This window comes from Petromyzon marinus, chromosome 10 (assembly GCF_048934315.1).
Source record: "Petromyzon marinus isolate PM22_M1 ecotype Great Lakes invasive population chromosome 10, UKy_Petmar_22M1.pri1.0, whole genome shotgun sequence".
Taxonomy (NCBI): Eukaryota; Metazoa; Chordata; class Hyperoartia; order Petromyzontiformes; family Petromyzontidae; genus Petromyzon; species Petromyzon marinus.
The window spans coordinates 11,961,386-11,982,269 of NC_133676.1; the positions used below are offsets into that span (position 1 = coordinate 11,961,386).

Genomic DNA, 20,884 nt, shown 5'->3' on the forward strand with positions numbered 1-20,884 from the left:
GCTAAGCCAGCATCCATCTTCTCGGTTGAAATTGTCTGTATATGTGGATAGCCTCATGAACGAATCTCTCATGGTAGCCAGATGGCTTGCAAAGAACCTGTCTTGAAGTCAATGTCATGTGAGCCTACTGAATTATAGCAGTGGTCTGCCACGGCCGAGGTGTTGATTTTTTTTGTGATCCCCGCAATTTAGGGTAAAGTGATGGTTTTGAAAGGCTCCTCAAGAGGGTCCTTCTCTTCATGGTTGGAGTGATAGCTTTGCGGATCTCCAAAATCTTGAATAAACACAAAATCCAGGTCCGATTCAACACATTACATAAAATCCGTGATCTGGTTCCATCTGTAAAAGATGTGATTCTGGACATACAGTACCCTGGCATCTACAAACTAAGTTGCCTCTGTGGTAGTAGTTACATTGAAGAAACCAAACGACATGTCTCGGACCGCATTCGTGAACACAAATCAGACCTAAAACACGGTAGGACCAACACCTCAGCCGTGGCAGATCACTGTTATAATTCAGTAGGCTCACATGACATTGACTTCTTCAAGACAGGTTCTTTGCAAGCCATCTGGCTACCATGAGAGATTCGTTCATGAGGCTATCCAAATATACAAACAGACAATTTCAACCGAGAAGATGGATTCTGGCTTAGCAATCATTGGAAGGATTTGATAAACCATTTCGGGTCTTAATTGATTGTTCACGCTTACGGTGGCCTTCAGACCGCATCCATTATTTTCGTCTCCCCCCTCTTTTCCGAACATAGATGGACTCGTCCATCTGAACAAACTGTCAAATCGCTCTCAGTGGTGCGCTAACGTTAAAAATAACCGCCACTTTTTTCAAATTTTCTTGCTGTGCTTTTCACACCTGATGATGATTGCTTGTGATGCAGTCGAAACGTGAGAATTTTATTGTTTTATATTTTTATGATTTTGTTTCCCTTCTACGTGACTTTACTGAAAGAACCAAGAATATGAATCCCTGCAGTCGCGAAAGCTTTAAATCAAAATGTTAACAGTACTGTCAAACACCAACATGTAGGTTTGTCCTTTACTTTATTACAATAGTTTTGATTTCTCCATCATATAAAACAAAGACCCAACTACCACAAAAACACATAGCAAAGCAATCAACGTCTGAATGTTTCCAACTACTAATATAACCTAGTCTATTTAAAAGGGCCTGACCATCTTTACAGGATATATAAATGCAACAACTTGCAATTTACTGCAATAACTCAAGGAATGGTAATGGTAACAAAAACCCAAAGACAAAAAAATTCATATCCCATACATTTGCACATAATGCAATGGATGTGAAACAACAACTTGCATTTGCTTCCAAACAACAACCCAGATGGCCTGCACTGCGTTGGGGGAGGCCCTAATTTACCAGTGGATTGAAACACTTGACAAAAGCAGTGCATTTGGAAATCAATGACATTCTAGATGAACATAGTTTTAAATGCAAACTTGCACTTTACAGGTTTTGCAGTCGGGCAAATAAATGTGTGATCTTGAATGTTTGGAATATAATTGTTTTAAAGCCAGGTTTATGCACGACAAATGGCTGTAGTTATATCCACTGCACTGCAGTTGCTCTCATCTCATTGTCAATTGAAGCCAAAATTGAGCACACCCCAGCACACCGACCTGATAACCTGCTCAACAGTAGTTTGCACTTCAGCCCTAAGTTTTTTTGTATTGAAAAAGGCATAAATAAATATGGAAATCAAAAACACACCTTACAGCTTTACCTGCAATCACAAACCCCCCCCCCCCAATGTTTCTATGATCCTCCATGAGCATCTGGATTCACAATGCAGCCAAATTGAGTAAGTATAGATTGGAAGGTTAAAAGCAACATTTGCAGTAACTTCTGTTTTTTATGCACCTAATTGTAAGGAACACCTCTGCTCCGCACCACCACCATTACACACACAAGCAAAAGTTCCATGCCTCGCTGGGATTGGGAATTGGGGAGTTTAAGGTGGGTGGGGTGAGAGGACAGTGAAGGAGGGATGGGGTGGCTCTCAGGACTGATGCTGGTTGCCAGGCAACAGCTGCGTGCATCACTTCCGGTTCTTGAGCTGGTTGGACAGCCAGTCAAGGCCCTCGTAGAGGCCATCACCACTGGTGGCGCACGTCGCCTGGATGTACCAGTTCCTGTGGCGCAGCGAGTGCAGGCCCAGCTTGTCTGTGATCTCAGCTGCATTCATCGCGTTGGGCAGATCCTGTCGAGGGAGGAAATTAGCGTTTATGTGGATGCTTATGACCAGGGCTTAATTTTCCATAGAATATTTTCTGGAATACTGGTAGGCACGTTGTGACTCGGGAGCCACAGCCATAGTGGAACGTATACACGGGATGTGTATTGGGCGTATCATTATTTCTGGGTCACCGACGCAGACAGATTCAGCTGAAATTAACAACTGCCAATTATCACATCACCCAGAATGCATCTTATCCCCATTATATTTTGAAAACTAAGCAGATTTAAGCCTGGATAGTGCTTGGATGGATGACCATGCATTAAAACAGCTGTTGTAGGCTGTTGCGAGGATACATTGTTAGCAGAGGGGAGTGCAGCAAGGAATAATTAATGATGCTACAACATCTATGGTCCCCGTCTTCACCAACCCTCACTGACCAGCATGTGCAGTCGTCAAATAACCCAGATGGCCTGCACTGCACAGGGAAAGCCCTCATTTACCAGTGAATGGACAAGATTCCAACTTTCCACAAATATAAGCGTTTCAGTGAGGGAGCACATGTTAGCGACTGGCAGCAAAACTATGACCCAAAATAAATATTCAAGTTACCTGTTTGTTCGCAAACACCAGTAAAACAGCATCTCGGAGTTCATCTTCAGCAAGCATTCTCATCAGCTCCTCCCTTGCCTCGTTCACACGTTCCCGATCATTACTGTCCACCACAAATATCAGCCCTGCAGAAACAGTTTACGTCAACATCTCAGCACTCCTACATCAAACCACTTTGCTTTATCTCAAGTAAATGACACTCGATTTACAAAAGGCATCTCAAACTCAGCCAATTATTTTTTCAGTGGCAACATCACTGACAACTTTAATGTTTATTTATCCTTCAAGAAAATGCAATAAACACATACCTTGCGTATTCTGGAAGTAGTGGCGCCAAAGTGGACGAATTTTGTCTTGACCACCCACGTCCCACACCGTGAAGCTGATGTTTTTGTACTCCACAGTCTCCACGTTAAACCCTAAACACAGAAAACAGCTCATTAGATGGGTGGAGCATGTACTGTATAGCTCGGCACCTGTCATGGTCACCTGGCACCAAACACAAATCGGCAATGGGATCAGCACTATAGTTGAATGTTTATGGCTGGTGTCAACAATGAGCCGGTTACTCATCTGTGGCGAGGGCAACCTGTGGATTGCCCATTGTTAGCCACTCCTACAAAGGTACGTAGCCAGAATTCAAACTTTGATGAAATATTTACCCTCAAACCACCATGTTCTCTCTACAAAATAATATTTCACACATCTGCCTCTAGCCCTGAAAACTGTCTAGCAGGAACCATGCCAAGACAATAAAAACAGTGATAAATTAACTTCGTGGTGTGGTACCTATAGTGGGGATGGTCGTGACGATTTCTCCCAACTTAAGCTTGTACAGGATTGTAGTCTTTCCAGCTGCATCGAGTCCGACCATCAAGATGCGCATTTCCTTCTTGCCCAGCAAGTCTTTAAACACACTAAAAAGGCTCCCCATGGCTGCAGAGATGAAGGCACAACTGTAAAATTCCAAACAAAAAAACATTGTTATCGCCATGGCCTGTTGCATCACAGAAAATACAATTACAATTGATGTTTTATAACTGACATTAATAGCAATGTATAGGGTAAATATTCACTTGAGATATATAAGTGGCTCATTTCATAAAACTTAATTCCACTGAGTTTGCAATTTAAAGACAACGAAGAACGTAAACGTTTTATACGACCAATCACACATGTGCCCACTGTACAATGTGCATGTAGATCCTGTCCTTGTTTACAGTAGGACGATTTCTGAATACGTATCTGTTTTTATTTAACTACTGATGACAAAATAACTGCATTGGCAGTGGTACACAGGTACAAATAAAACTCGCCATATTAATTAAAGGCTGTCTTATGCCAGAACAGAATATATAACTGACGCTTTAGGCAACGTCCCTTCACACAGGGAACCGAGATGTCCTACAGCTGACGAAGAAAGTTCTTTACACTGTGTGCCTTTATAAAAAGTTAAACTTAAAATAGACAAATGAAGTTCAAAACGGTCAAAAAACGGTTAATATCAACTTAGCATTTTCGGTTTTATTCAGGGCACCAGTGTAAATGTTGATTTACAAATAATACAAAATACATATTTCAAGACTCTGCTCTGCAGCGTCACTCTCCGAAACGTCGGCCTATTTTATATTGCTCTGTTGGCAGGCGGTAATAACGATGAATCGGATGATTTTTGCTTTATTTGCTTTAATTAACCCATCCAGTACTGTACAGTACAGTACGCGTTTGGCGACATTTACTTCCTGGATTGAGAGATTCCACGTCGCCGTCAAACTCAAGTTAGTCGACGAGGCAAAATATAAACGGAACTTGATTTAAGAAAAAAAGGGGCGAAACAGATTACACAGCTTTATGATGCCAATATAAGTAAAACATGTAAGAATCAGTGGCCATGAATATGGGGGAAAAAAACATTTGCCACATTAAGTGGTTCCGGCAAATTAGACAGGGTATACCGACTGTACACAGTAATTAATAATGTAGCCATTTGGCAATACACTGCTGAATTAAGAGCTTCTCAAACCGCGTCTTTCATAGATTGTTTGGCCAAAAGTCACCACACACTTGCGAGTGACGGATGGTGAAGAGGGCCTGGGCTCAGTACTGCGGTTCAAATATCACCCGGCACTGATGTTAGCCATGCCGATTCATAAACGCAGTGCGCTAACCACAGTGCCACCGTTGCACCCAACTCTGAACTACGTATTAAATAACCAATATCATCAACTTGACCACGGATATCGTTTTAATCAGAGCGCCCAAATCAATCAGATTACAAGTTCTTCTTTACACCGCAGCTCCGGATTAGCACGGTTGGCGACGTACGGTGCTAAAGAAGTTCAACATACATACAGTTTACTCAGGATGACTCAGAACATTACCACTCATCCTCCCGTGGTCACTGAAAACAATTCGTTTCACTATGGAGATTGTTGCCTGTCATGGGAATGTTTAATTTCCACCACGGTCTCCGCGATACCAGCGGAAATGAGCGCCGCCTCTAACACTAACGTAACAACCCTGATACTAACCGCATAATTACTATGTTTAATCAGGGTATAACTACTGGGAAGTGGGGGGGGTCGATCCAGTCATTCGCGCACTGAACTATGAACACGTCGACCTGCCTTTGACTCCCACCCACGACCAACACGAGTAGCGAGTGACATCTGAACCGGCGCTTGCACCCCTCCCCCCTCTCTCTCGCCGCCCTCTTCACACATCCGCACTGGTTAAGTATGGTCAACAACCCCCATGACTGACATGGCGTGGGGTGGGGGACTTCCCCCAGCAGTTGACTGACAGGGAGCCCCACATTATAAATGTGATTATAATTATCGTTCCCGTTGCAGTCGTCTCGCAACGAGACTGCCGCACTAGGCCCGAGGCTTCCTCGCTCCCCCCCCCCTTCCTTACCGACTTCCAATGACAACGAATCGCTCCGCTTGACGTTGCTCGCCCCCTTTGGACACCTCCTCGCGTCGCACCAGACCGAGTGTCGCGCTGACTGGAGCGCGGCGGGTTATTCTCGAAGCGCCCGTAATTGGCTCGCCGAGCGCAGGGACGAGGACGAGGAGGTGGAGAAGAAGTCGTGAGGAAAAAAAACTTCACCGCTCGCCGTCAAATACGTCGCGTTTAAAGGCCGGCTCCACGTCGCCGCGCATGCGCATTGGCGGGGGGCGGCGCGAGCGATTGCGCAATGCGCCCGCGTCACCGCGGCCACGCCAAGCCCCGCCCCACCCCGCCCGTCGCGAGCGTCCCATTGGTGATATCGGCCGGACGTCATCACTAGGCCCCGGCCACGCCACCGCCCCCATTGGCCTCTCCCCCCCCCCCTCGACCCAACAACCGCCCCGCGCGCTGCTGGAGACGAACGCGTGGCGAGTGACGCGTCACGTGCCCCGGGGCCTAGTTCCCGCCCCTACTCGCAAGCGCGCGCTCTGATTGGTTTACCTTCTGCGTCCGCCGCCTCCCGGCTCTCGTCGCACGCGCGCGCTCTGATTGGTCGTTGTGACATCACACGCCACGCGGGACGCGCGCGCGTGCGCTCGTTGCGCGTCGTCGAGAAACGCGTGGAGGTGGTGACGTCACCAGCCACCGCCTCCCGCTTTCGCCTCGCGCGCGCATGCGCAGTCGTGTTGTGAGGGAGGGAGGGAGAGAGGGAGCGCGCTCGCGTGTTGCGGGCCCGACGTTCCGGGTTCGATTCCCCCCGCTCGCGGCCGATCCCCGTGGGGGCGCCATCCGCTTAGTCCGTACGCATGCAGGGGGGGGGGGGGGGTTAACCCAAAAGCGTACGCTTGCGTATGGGGGGGGGGGGGGTCTACTGACAATGTACGCATAGGAAACGGGGGAGGGGGGTGAAGCCTCGATAATAATTTGTCTACATTGGCCAATGAGTTAGATAGTCGATGTACTCTCTGTTTGTTTAAACACGTTAATATTTTTAATCCTTGATCGTTTCTGCGTGGATTAAATATCGGCCGTTCTATAGGATTCGGCGGGGGGGGGGGGGGGTGCGTCAGGCTGTACGTACGCAGGTGGGGGGTGTAGAAAGTCCGCGTGCCTACAGGGAGGGGAGGAGAGGTCAACTTGTGACAGATTTTTGCGTACCTACTAAATGTATGGCCCCTTGACGATTATCCCAACCGGCCCCTGGGCCTCCCGCAGGTCGACTCGGCCTCAAATGATCACCTGCTGCGGTGTTGTAGTAAAACATCGCAGGGGGGGGGAGACAAAGGCGGTCGGGAGAGGAGTTGGCCACCAACAACCCCCCTCGCGGTGCCTTGGCGGCCTGAATAGGTTGGCGTCCGCAAAGCGATTGCAGCATCCCAACAACACTCCGTTTGAAGGCGGCGGGGTTGGGATTGCGCAATCGCTGTACAGTCGCCACGTGGGGAACGTCAGCGTGGTCCGCCCTGTCACCCCCAAGGCACGCGGTGCGATCGACCGCACGCTCCCCAACAAGGCCGTGGGGTGCCGCTGAGATGGTTTAAGAAATACTTTTGTTCTTCATACGAGGAGACGGAGACGAGGGAGACGGTGATCTATGTGATCGATTACGCTCACGCTCATCAAGCTGGCAATCCTCTGCTGGATGAAGGCTTGCTTACCCATAGAGAGTCGGTGATAGTGGTTTGGGGCCGTCCATAAATGACGTCACGCGATTTTGGACAATTTTTGACCCCCCCCCCACCTCGTCACACGGCGTCACAAAAAGTCAGACCCCCCTCAAATGACGTCACAAAGCTCTGCGCCCCCTCCCCCTCCAAAAAAATTCAACATGCTTCAAATCGCTTTAAACTATTATCATTGTAGTGCGTATTTAATGTGGCACTGCACTCTGACGTTGTAGGAGAAAACATTGATTAAAAACTCTATTTAATTAAGTAGAACGTGTTTATATTTATTTTAAGTTGCGCATTTTGATGTGACGTCACATTTCTCAAACCCTCCCCCCCCTCGTCACACATCGTCACAAATATCTGACCCCCCCCTAGGTGCGTGACGTCATTTATGGACGGCCCCTTTGACCATACTTCACGGTGGGCAGTGCACGTTGGTGAAGTAAATCAGATATTACTTCGCCCTTCATATCCGTGGAGGGGAATCAAACCGATGGACGGTTTCCGGTACAAGATGCTAACCACTGCGCCCACCGCTCCATGTAATATTTTAAATGAACATACATTGACGGCCCGTCCTTTTAAACGTTGCCGTATTAAAGCACTAAAACGTTCATTAAGAACTTGCACATTTCAGGACAATGCATATCTCAATGGTTTTGTATTGCTATAATTCACTGGGCGAATAGCAGGCTCATTACCCTTGTTAACATGAATCATTGGGCCAATGTTGGTCCAATGGTTTAAAACAAATGCCAATGTTGGCCCAAAGTGTAATCTTTACTGGGTAATAAGTTAACGTCCCCCTAATTAAAGGTCTATTAAATACAAACGTCAACAAAGCGGCTCACGTCTATTCTTTCGTATGACGGGACAGGCTTATAATGGGATGTCTAGTTTGGCGATCCACTGAGTCGTTTCCTGAGATCCTAAGTGGACAAATGAAGCGCCTTAGGCAACAGATCTCGGTGGGCAGGTTGATGCGATGCGCTCCATGGTCTGGGACTCATGGCCACAGTCGCGCTTTGGGGTGACATCCCTCGTCCTCAACTCGTGAAGCAGGTGGCCGCACCATCGCGGATTCGGTTGGGTGATGTCCACTGCCTTAGAGTGAGGTTCCTCTGCCGTTGGGTCAGTGATGATTTGTTGGTTCTATACGTGGCATGCGTCCTAGGATTCCATACATATGTACAATGAGCTGTGTCAGCTGCATGGATATTGGCTGCTGTTTCCTCGCATCTTGTAAACTACACGGTGCACGCCCAGGCTGTGCGTGCCGGGCTGCTCGACATACGTTTGAAGCTTGGTTTAAAACAAGAAAAAAACACTTAAAGTGACGCCACTCCAGTGATTGACAAGTCTGACCATGGTTTTAAAGCAACGTTTCGGGCAATATGCCTTGTTGCACATAAAGGGCCATTACCCGAAACATCGTTTATTTTTTTCTCATTCAAGGCCAGTGTCACCACTTTATATTATTATTTTAAAGTGTAGGTTTTTTTTAGCGAACACTTTATACCAGCATACACGTGTGATAGCCCGGAGCACAAAGTATAGGCGTGGACAGTACATAGGTTGTACATATAAAATAGTGATTTAGTTCCGTAGTCATGTTCAAACGAGAAATCACGTGATTTTCAATGTGATTTGAACATTTTATTTTTTGTCAACGTGAACAATAGATATTATGCTATATAATGCGTTGTACATGTATACTTCATTCAGTGCACCAATACAGTACTTTATATAAATCGCCAGTTGAACGTCTTTAGAATGTCAGCATATTTACACAATCGCAGTAGCCAGCGCATTGCACTCTTATTAACCTTTACCAACCCGCACTGACCAGTGTGGTGAAGTATGGTCAATCAACCCCCATGACCGACAGGGCATGGGGATGCCTTCGTCCAACAGTGGTTTGACAAACGGCTCGAACACACCCTTTAAAGCGCCTGGATATTTTATGAAAGCCACTATATAAGTTGCCATGATTTTTAAAAAAAATCTGATTTGTAATACGTAATCTCCGAGCATTTTTATTATTATTATCATCATAAATCGACTTTTGTCTCCTCTTTGCCCGCTGGATTGTATCGTTCAGTTGTGTCGGAAGCATTTGCCTTGATGTAACGTTTGCATACAATATTCGTCAATAATCATTATTCCAAGCATGTGAGTTTAAATAATCGATTTAATTTATTAATCTATAGATCGTGACATTCCTACAAACCACCTTCCCTGAACGTCTCCCAACACATGTACATGTCCACTCAATTACACTGCATTTACAATTATGTTCACAATTTTCGGGGAGCGGTGATTACCATGCTGCACTATGAACTCGGCAACCTCGGTTCGACTCCAAGCCACAGCGAACGACAGTGCTGAGTGATTATATGAGCCATTGGAGCCCCACCCGCTTAACCAACCCACGCTAACAACGCGGTGAAATATGGCCAAACAACCACAGTGGCCGACGTGGCGTGCGTTCATCCAGCAGTGGATTGACAAATGAGTGACATTTAACCACGTGAACCACGGTCTATCCACTGCTAAACGAAAACCTCCGGTATCACGGCCAAAAATATACTCATCGTACCCAGAACCACAACCGTACTGGCTGAGCAACGCTTCTCCGTAGCTGCACCAGACAAATGGAACTCTCTCCCACTGCACATTCGCTGCATGTAAGCAACTTCTCCCTTCTAGCAGCAGCTCAGGCCTCTCAGCTGTTCATGCTGGCTTATGTTGGTCTTTGAGCTTTGGCTCAGCTCCTCTGAGTTCTCGATCAAACAACGCGCCCAATTTCGTGAAATATGCACGCGCTATAAATTGTGCTTATGATTATTAAATACACTACATTATTATTCTTAGTTCTTTCGGTAAAGTCACGTAGAAGGGAAACAATAAAATATTACAAATATAAAACAAAATTCTCACGACGTTTCGACTGCAACACAAGCAATCATCATCAAATTTTCTTGCTGTGGTTTTTCACACCTGATGATGATTGCTTGTGTTGCAGTCAAAACGTCGTGAGAACTTTATTGTTTTATATTTTTATTATTTTATTGTTTCCCTTCTACGTGACTTTACCGAAAGAACCAAGAATACATTATTGTTATTATTATTATGTCATGCCAAACACTTTCATTGTATTGGCCAAACAACTCCGTGCAGGTTCTTCCTGGAAAAAAAGAGGATGGGCCCTTCAGGCTTTCCTTGTTGAACAAAGCTAGTTTTAATTAATTGAGCTGTTATATGCAACTGGTCTTACACAACGATCTCTTGTCCATGCTGCCGGTAGGATTAATCGCTCTCTAATGAGCTATCCTGGAGGTTTCCTCACTGCGCTTTGCACTGCCGACCCAGCTTCCTCCGCTTGCCGCTGCGCAGGGTCTTGGTTTTGGCAAACTTCTTCTCGATCTCCGCCCTGCATCCGTGGGCATCGGTCATCGCGCCCGCTGCCTCGTCCCCACTCGCCGACCCTGAACAGTCCGAAGAGAAGGAGCTGTCCTGGTCCTCCTGGCTCCACGTAGAAGAATCCTCAGGAGGATCTGCACTCGGGAACTCCGCAGAGGATGGCTCTAGTTGCAGAGGCTTGTCGGGCTGGCCTTGGTGGACATCTCCTGGCATCACCTTGCGCTTAGGAGGAGGATAAGGAGGAAGAGGAGGTGGCTCCGTTTTACCTGATCTAGCATTGGCATATTGAGGCTCATTATTTGTCATTGCTGTTGCTGCTGCTTCTTCTACTGCTACTTCCGTTTCTAATGCTGCTTCTGCTGACTCTGAGTACACATCAGCAGCTGCTGAAGAAGTTTCATGGCTGCTGGCTTCTTCTCCCGACCTTGCCACGACGATGACGGTGTCTGTCGAGCAGTCGGAACTGCTGCATGAAGCGACACAGTCTTCTTGCGGCGAGCTGGACCGTACAGACTCTGACTGCTCCTCGAATTTTGAACCTGAGGACACTCCTCCTTCTGCTCCTATACCACCTGCTTCGCTACTCCCCCCTCCTAGATCACCATTCGTCTCAGCTGAGACGACGTGCAGCTCATGGTCATGCGCGGAGGAGATCTGTTCCACAGCAGCCGAGGTGTCCTCACAAGTTTGGATAAAATCTGCATGGTCACTCGTGGGAGGATTTCCACTCACGCCATTACTTTTCTCGAGGTGTTTTCCACAGATGTCAAAGTCTGGAACATCGACTCTTGGGGCCGCACCCGCTGACGTTTCTCCAGCTGGCGAGTTGTCCTCTCGAGACTGCGTCACCTCATTCACTCCGACCTCTGCAGCCGCTTGAACCTCACCCTCGCCAGCTTTGGCGTGGCTGCTTTGAGAGCTGGTTGAGGCTCCAGCCAACATCTCTCTCCTGAGCACGTTGAGAGTCTCCTCTGAGACGGAGATCCCCAGGATGCGTGATGTCCGCTCTGCAAGTGACTCTTTCAGAGAGCTTCTCTCAACCAGAAGTCCACTCAGGCTTGGACATTTCTCCAGCTCCTTCTCTTTCACCTTAATCTCTTTATCCTCCTCATTTCCCTTTAGGCTGATCCCTCCAAACACCTCCTTTACTCTTCCCTGGATCTCCCCAACTACTGCTTGCCACGGCAAGCCATTTGGAGGTTGACACACGGAGCTGATAGACATGCCTGGACGTCGTGCTGTATCTTGAAGTATTTCAACGTGATCTCTAGCTGTGTGATTCACGATTGGCATTCGGAACTCCGTGGAATCTGAATAAGGCACGGGCTGCTGGTGACGTTCTACGCAACTGCCGGAATTTTCCGCCGGCAAGTTGTACACGTAATCCTTCGAAGAAACATATGTGGCTGTGATTGCCGTATCGCTGGCATCGATTATTGCAATATCCGGGTATGAGCTTGGCTGCGCAAGCTCACGTCGGCTGCTGTCGTTCACTCTGTCAAAGGTGTCCGTCCATCGTACGGGTGAATTTCCACCCCAGGGTGTAGATGCTTCGATTCGTGTTCGTCTGGCTGACTCTGACTGTTCCTGCTGCTGCAGCTGCTGCTGTGCCAGAGGATGGGTGAAGTCCCCACGTGCTGGCTGGCGCAAAAAATCCCCCTGCTGCTGTCTCATGCCGGTGTCGTCGAGTTCACGTATTGCTTCTAGGTGGTGCCATTCTGTTGGTCTTAGCAAGTGCCTTCCGAACGCCTCCTCGTCTCGTCTGGAGCTGGGCCCGAGCTCTGCTTGGGGTTTCTGCATGGCGACATTTGACCTGTACTCGCCAACCATTGCAGCATTTGCGTTCTCCTCGCCGAGGCCGGGTAAGTAGTGGTCCCGATTGTGCGTTGTCCTCGAAAGTCCTTCTCTCGCCGAGTCACGTATCTCTCCTGTACGCCACCAGTTACCTCCCCGATGATGCTCATAAACTTCAGCGGATGAATGGTCATTGTCGTGGAAACCTTCTTGTCGCGATTGATTGTCTCCGTAGCGTTCATCTGAAATAGCACTGCTGCTTTCAGAGTACAAACCACCACCATGTTCGCGGGCCGAGTGCACATTAATGTGCGTGAAATCATTAGAGGATAACACTTCTCGTGGGCGGTAATCATGTCCCGACCTGTCTTCTCTGCTGCAATTAATCTTCCTCCCATCGCTCTCGGACCAAGACCGTGCAGACCGCTTCTCCTGTTGGGACTCCTCTATCGGCGCCATTTGGTGGACTGCTCGGCCCGTGTCACCCATCGTCTTCTGTCCTCCTCCTCTGGCTCGCAGCGTCCTCTGCAGCTCACGCACCAGGGGATGCGAGGTGCTCCCCGAACGCGAGTCGAACTCGGCGGCGTTGTCGTTGAGGAGGGCCTTGATGAGGGGCGCATCCTCGCTCCGCGTGCCGTCGTGAAGAGACGTCGCGACGTTTGCACGAGAAATCAAACAGAAAATCGCCTCACCGCTGCGGCTGCTGCGGTGGACAATGGCCCGGGCAGGGCAGACGCCGGGGGGTGCACCGCATGGCTGATACTCCTCCACTTGCCGATGGCGTTGCTCGGGGATCTGCTGCGAGTTGGGATAAATGGGAGGAATCTTGTAATGAGGGAGGCGGTTGGATTCAGCTCGGGCGGAGTGGGACGCGACAGTTCTTTCCTGTAGCTCGCGTCCCCCGCGGAGTTCGTGCGATGTCGGGCTTGCGGGTTCATAGTCCGAACGGATCTGACCCTTGTTCTTCAGCTGCTGGAACGTCTCGTACGATGGGGGTTTCGCGTCTCTGATCGCCTCCAGGTCGCGCGTCGGATGCAGTTGTCCTTTCTCGTCTGTACGTCTCCCATCGCCGTGCTTTTGGGTTGAATCGTAGGCAGGACCGTAGGCGTCCGTCCAGCGTGGCTGATGGTAGTCGGTCGGTTCTGCCGCTGCGTGTCTGCTGCTCTTCTCCCTGTTGTTCGCTCCTCGGGCGCTCACCCGAGCCGTCTGATCACCAGTTGCGTTGTACAGATCTTCAGGCGCAATGCCTCGGGTGTAGGAGCTGTAATACAGATCCTCGCCCGGGTAAACGACATCCATCTGTCTGGGTGACGTAGCCTCGACTGTTGTATACTTGTGCGGGTATTCCTGTATCAGCTCCATCCGATGTTTCACCTCCGCCTTCCACCTTTCAGTGTCGCGATCCTCCACATACCTCCTACCTTCGGACCTACTTCTGCCACCGTCGCCACGCGCTTTACTCGTTTCCTTTTCTCTCCTCCGGACTTTCTCACTGTCGTGTCTCCTGCCTTCTCGCTGATCGGCCGCGACGCTCTTGGAGATCTCTCGCACGTCAGCGCCTCTTGTCTGCCTGCTACCGGGCTCCTTCGATCTCCTGTGCGGTTTGGACGACCTCGTGTCCAGCACGAGTCGCTCCATCACGCGACCCTCGTTCCACCCCGGATCAAAGCCCGAGTTCCTGTGAGCACCGTGACCTGTGACCGACCTCGACTGGTGAACGTCCCCCCGAGAGGAGGCGGAGGCGTGAGTTTCTCTCCGCTTCTCCGTTGCCCGCGGTCGAGTGGCGAAGCCCTGGTGCTCAGATCTCCTGTGGGAGGCGGCCACGGGCAGCGTCTGGTAGTGAGAGCCGTCGTGTCCGTGCTTGCTGGCCATCGTGAACCGACCTTTCTCCTCGTCCGGGACCGGTAGATCGTCCCGCGGGTGGCGTCGCCTGTTGGTCATTTTATTTTTTCCCCCCGCGATGACTTCGCGTTTGCCTGCGTTTGAAGGCGGTGAGTGTTTGTCAGCGAAAATGTGTTCAACATGGGCACAGACACGCGCGTAAAATGCGTATCAGGTTTGCCGTAAATTAATTTAAATATCTTATTCGTGGTCTGTTATCCCACACACACCACAAGAATATGCACCACCGAATGCTACACAGGCGTCCACACGCACACGCGACAAATAATACACTTCATAAAGCCCAACCACATTTAGTCCGGTGAACTATGGAACAAGCGTTGGTAGTGAGCACATATCAAAGCTGGCACGGCATACGAGAGGGCGGTTTTGCCAGCAGAACGCCTGACCGTCCTTGTGTCCCCAGTGCTGATGTTTACTCACCCTACCATGCACTCATTTAAGGACGCGTTCAACCAGGGCGAGCTCTGCACAAGCTCGAATGCCACTAGCCACTGATGTTGGCCATGGTCGGGAATTAAACTCAGGCGCCGTCGTGTAGTGATTAGCGCGCTGCGCTACGAGCCCGGTGACCCGAGTTCGATTCCCGCTCACGGCCAACACAATTGACCAACATCTGGACCGGTCTTGGGGCTCAGCCTCAAATGGGTACCTGGTGCAGTGTATAAAACATCGCCATTAGGGAGACAAAGGCGGCCGGACGTGATGCTGACCACCCACCGGCCCATGTGTCTTCATAGGGACTCGCTTACAGTACTTGCCCCAAACATCTGTTCAGGCTATACGGGGAATCTTTGTCTTTGTGTTGGCTCATCTCTCCTGTCAATGTTAGCTAAATGCCAGCTCTAATAAATAAACACATTAGCTTTACTTGGATGGGAGAAACAATCTCGTCGCAGAGTGTGTGGGAAACTTCATCCTCGATTTTGTAAAAAAAAAAGGCCACTTGATTTCTTTTCTGGAGAAGTCATCAAAACAAATCTTTTCCGCAGCCTTTATTTTAATACATTTGACGCGCTGCTCTGTAAGAATTGTTTTTATTATGGATTCTTTATCTCATGACATGACCTCCGACAGCACCAGCAGAATGAACTGGATTGGAAAGACACCGAGCAAAAATTTTAATTAAAAAAACCAACAGCTGTCAATTGAATATATGGAAAAGTGCGCGCACCACCGCCAAGCCAAACGGGGGTGCGGGATGAACCCGTGCTGACCTGAACACACGACTGACTCTGCCAGCCATGATGTGTGATGATAATGTGACGGCGATGTGATCATGATAATGTGTGCCACCAAAATTTTACGGGCGCAGGCATTTTCCTTTAATCTTGCACAAATCCCCCAACACGGCTCGCGTCGGAATCCGCCTGTCAGTTTGCTTTCATCGTGCCTCTGAGTGAGCCACAATGGGACCCCTCACTCGCTATAACCCACTCACCGTAGCCCACGCCGCGTCACCACTCGCTAATTCACACCCGCGATCCATTCAGTGGCCTCGCCGCCACGGGAGATCAGCCGGGGCGGGCCGTGGTGAGTGGCGTTTGACCGTGAACAAGAGTGGATCTCGTCTGAGCGAGTGAATGAGTGAGCGAGCGAGCGAGAAAGTCGCATTCCGTTGTCGCGCATGGCGGTGGTTATGCACGCATATGATTCGGAGCTTTTTAGCAAAGGGTTTGTGGATCAAGCACAGATTTGGAAAACTTCCATCCTTGTGCGTTAGAGGCAAACGTTTCCAAATCGTGCGTAGATTTGTAAAAGTGCTTTGCAGGCAGAGGTCGGTAGATCACGTATATATCTATGACACCTCCAGGTCCACTCTTATCCATATTATATGTCATTAAGAAGTGTTCATATACCTAAGAATTTTGGATAGGATCCAAAGTTTGAGTCATGGCCTGTCGATTGAATCTATCTGTGCGGAACGCTGAGTGTTATCCCCCCTCGTACGGGTGGTGGATTTTCTCCGGGTACTGCAGTTTCATCCCACATGAAGCCATCATTATGAAACTGACCCCCCCCCCCCCAAAAAAAAAAGCCCAATTACAGCAGGATCCTCCTGAAAATAGACATCGAGACTCAGTGAGGCTTCACATTATTAATATTATTGTTGCCACTTTCTCTGAATCATAACATTCCAAAAACACGTGGGGGGGGGGGGGTGGCACGCAAGTTAATTAAAGCAACTCCCACGTCATTCTCTTCCCGTTCCTCGCTTGGTGTTTTCAATAACGCGCCTCAAGTATTTGTCGATTGTGAAAATAATACGCGTTTAACTTTGTTTTTGCTTTCTCAATTCATGGTCTGTGGATTGAATAAAAAAAAACACACGGTATGAATGAACAAACACAGGCAAGTGCAATGTGACATCTAGAAAACGCATCCACCTTGTATAACACGGCGAGCACTGTTTAGAGATAAAACTATTTTTTGTTATGATTTCTGAGTCCCCTTTTCACCGCAACCCATTTGATGACCGCGCTAAAATATTACCCCTCTCGTAAGCAGTTGCCGAGAAATGCCAAAACTGTATTTTGGCCATAGCATACGTTAACGTAAAGGGTGTTTATAAATAATTCACGGACTGATTACGACCTTTGCAAAATACTAAAGCGTGCGCCATCATAAATAATCGATAAAAGATCCGCACGTATAGCCTTTCAGAGACGGTTGATGAGACAAGTACTGTTAGCGATCACCGCTTACGTGGCTCGGTTGTGTGTGTGTGTGCCACCCTTAATAACAGCGCGTGCGTATGCAACGTAACGGTTGTTTTGAATGTATTAGATACACGGGCAATGTCGACTTCATGTATCTGTCTCTCCACACAAACAAAAAATATAACTATTACGTACACAACCCAGCGGCCCGACAGCCTTCCAGGAGCGAATACTTCCAACTGCATTGATTCAATTCTGAACAATAAAATTCTGGATCGGTTTTGACATCAGCAGATTAATGCTTACTTGAATCAATGCGGGGTACCTTCCAGATGCTAAAGGCAATGACCCTATCTCTAGGATATGGGCAGAGTTATACGTTACACAAAATATTAATTCGCATCGTTGTGGAGAATATACGTAACAAAGTCATCGCGAAGGTATTGGTGCATCCACCCACGGACTCGCTCCCCGACTCACCCAACTCACGCGCGTCCCCTCGGCTCACTCGGGCGCCCTCCGACTGCTGAGGGCAACCCACGGGCAGTTTTATCCGAACCGAAGCGCTGAGGCACGCACTTCTCGCTCTGGGTGTCGCTCTTCTATTATTATTTAAAAAAAAACAATTTTTACAAAAACGAACGACACCCACAGCAGCAGCAGCTGTAGCGGCAGCTGTAGCAGCAGCGAGCACTCGCAACAATTAATGAAGGCACCGCTGCGACGTTTTTCATGAACACTTTCGAGCAACTTCGAATAAGGGGTCGCTTCCAGAAACGTTATTCCATTAAATAGCCGACGAAATAAACCAGTGGACATTTGCCTCACGTTATGTGTGTGTATGTCTGTGGTTATGTTTATGTGGCTGGCGCACTGCGTTACAATTTCGGATCTGATGATTATATCTTTGCCCATGACAATATGATGATGATGATGATGGAACGTTGGGACACCCTATATATGATTATATTATTACCTGCAGACAGCGTTGGTCGACGGTCCCCTGCCACGCACCACGCGCACGCACGGACGCTGCTTTTTAAACGCAGCGATGTTATTGTTGCAGGGGATATTCATTAGACGTGGCGAGGTGGTTGGGGAGGGTGAGGAGGTTGAACACGTCATGAACATTGCCGGTTCAATAGGATTCAGGGGCAATTTTAATGAGTGATGATGCCCAAACTTGCCCGTAGACACTTCTCCTCCTTCACGGTTCCCTCCCACGCCAACGCAACGAGCTCCCAGCGAGTTTGCGAGCGCACATCACGGCCTCTGCGTTTGGGGCACCATCACAGAGACGGAGGCAGACACAGGGACGTTGAGACGAGGAGACAGAGCGAGAGACACAAATGGACATACAACAGAGACACGCAGATACACAAGACGAGGAGACACGAAGATAAAGATCCCCCGTATAGCCTTGAACAGACTTGGGGCAAGTGCTGTCACACGCGATATTCTGCATTAAAGCCGAGGACACACAAGGATTAAGGCGACACACACAGACGCTAAGGAGACACGAGGACAGCCACAGAGACACCGTTACGCAGAGACACACACACACATATCGTGACACGTACGGAAAGAGACGTACCGAGAGAGAAATGGAGACAGACGCAGACACAGAGAGAGACAAACGCGGGGACGGAGACGACGAGACACGCTGCCGCACATGGCGTTGGTGGAAGCAGCCTTGCAAAATGTCACTTTCCTATGACAAAACTGTTAACGTCTCTCAACGTGGTACTCATTTGTAGCGACCTTGGTGAGATGAATGGCTGAGTCGATCCCAGACCAGGAATCTAAGTCGCAACAGGAATATTTCTTAAGCCACACTCGAATAGGCATGTGACGTATCATAGATTACATTTGATTATCATGCTGGTGTAACGATGCATCGACGGAGTAATGCAATCGTTTCGCCTCCAGTTATAACTACGGTTGAATTTCTTACCTGATATTTTCAGGTAAGAGTTGTGTACTCCCAAAATTCCAATAATACTGTTAAACGTTTTACGATCATATTTGGACGAGCAAAGACAAGATGGATGTGGCTTGCCAATATGTACGTAGAATTTCTTTCGCACCGTACGTAGCAGACCCTGCTAATCTGTTGCGCTTATATAATTTCGCGGAACAGCGTCCCGAACTTTTCCGGCTGAACACGGGCATGCACGTCTCGTCACGCGTAAGATATGTATCTCTCTATTGATCGCGACCTATAATCGTTTATACGCGCGCGACCACATGGCTGAGCGAGTAATTCATTATCGGCGACGCTATTGGATGGGGACTCCACCACAGAGCCAACTTGTACACGTGTCCTTCAGTGCATTCATCAGGCGAGGGCACGATTATATTCGTCGTCTGTCGTTGCAGCTTGTTGTCCTTCCCCCGCACCTCCGATAAGCGCGGTTGGCTGCGTACGGCGCGAAAGAAGTTCATCATACATATGCGTACAGGGTGGTGTTTTCTGAATGCCGGTTGTGATTACACGCAGCAAGTTTTTTTAAATATATATCACAAACGTAAAGCAAAAAAATTTGCAATGAATTGTTAATGCCGCTGCTGGCGAAAGGGTCTCCACACGGGGGCGCTCTAGAGAGCCCCTTTACTCAACCGTCACGCGATCTACTGAGGTGTATCTAGCCCAGTGTTCTGCATTGCAAGGCCTCGCGGGCCACTAGCGGCCCCTGATGGCCTTCAGTGCGGCCCCTGACGTGCGGCCCCCGACAGTTACACAACAACAACACGTGACAACACCCCCATCGTCATCATCGTCATTGTGCCGTCAGACCCAATGGTTTCAAATGTGTTGGCGGCCCTCACACGGATGATATCTTATCTGCGAAAGTGACTTCCCTCTGAAAATTAGTGAAGAACACTGCTCTCTACTCCATTGAGACTTCTGGGTGGGCAGGTGCCCATTGTTTCAACTGCCGAGCCGTGAGATCGAACCCTTGACATCTGAATCGCAAGCCCTGTATGCTTACCATTACAGTTCACCACGGCATCATCACTATAGCAGTTCAGTTGCTAGAAATATAAAGAGTATAAGCATGCCTCCTTGCTCACTATTTTATCTCAAACAATTGGTTTTGGTTGAAGTGTATGTTATGCAGTTAGCAAAACGCTTGGCGTTTACGATGATTTACATTTGTGTGGGTGGTGGATGTGCAGTCGTCTATGTGGGTGGATATTAGACCGTCAGTCCACTACTGCACGAAGATTACTCTCACGCCGTGACACTCAAAGGTAGTTTGACCATACTTCTCCCCGTTGGCCAGTGAAGTTTGCTGCTGCTGCTGCTTCTGTATTATGACTTTGTTGTCCTTCCACACCTCCGACTAGCACGGTTGGCTACGTACGGTGCGAAAGAAGTTCAACATACACACACACAACTGTCACTCAGGACCCTGGAATTGTTCTCAGCGATGTTGGCTGTCACACCACGGATCTCCCGTGCGAAATAGTCGAGAAGCTGGCTAAACGGGACAATCGGTGCACAGTAACAAATCAAAATAACACTTTGTCGCAAAGCGGTGTCATTATTCAATTAAAGCAAACACTTAATTTTAACAAAAACTCAACACACGTGTGTAAATAACACTGCTTGAAAAGTCGCCTATAATATATACATTTCTTTTTAAGGGCCT

The 20,884-nt window shown here is 48.6% G+C and overlaps 2 protein-coding genes across 2 annotated transcripts; both read right to left on the reverse strand.

The window, feature by feature from the left end:
• Positions 1–1,044: 1,044 nt before the first annotated feature.
• Positions 1,045–6,006, reverse strand: LOC116940889 (ADP-ribosylation factor 1-like). Its single transcript, XM_032951221.2, has 5 exons — positions 5,744–6,006; positions 3,617–3,783; positions 3,136–3,246; positions 2,828–2,952; positions 1,045–2,239 (listed from the first exon to the last, which is right to left on the reverse strand). Exons 2-5 carry the CDS (start codon positions 3,759–3,761, stop codon positions 2,078–2,080), a joined length of 543 nt encoding a protein of 180 aa, XP_032807112.1. The 5' UTR covers positions 3,762–3,783; positions 5,744–6,006; the 3' UTR covers positions 1,045–2,077.
• Positions 6,007–9,090: 3,084 nt separating this feature from the next.
• LOC116940888 (uncharacterized) lies at positions 9,091–20,343 on the reverse strand. Its single transcript, XM_032951220.2, has 2 exons — positions 18,205–20,343; positions 9,091–14,642 (listed from the first exon to the last, which is right to left on the reverse strand). Exon 2 carries the CDS (start codon positions 14,605–14,607, stop codon positions 10,795–10,797), a length of 3,813 nt encoding a protein of 1,270 aa, XP_032807111.2. The 5' UTR covers positions 14,608–14,642; positions 18,205–20,343; the 3' UTR covers positions 9,091–10,794.
• Between the last annotated feature and the right edge of the window lie 541 nt (positions 20,344–20,884).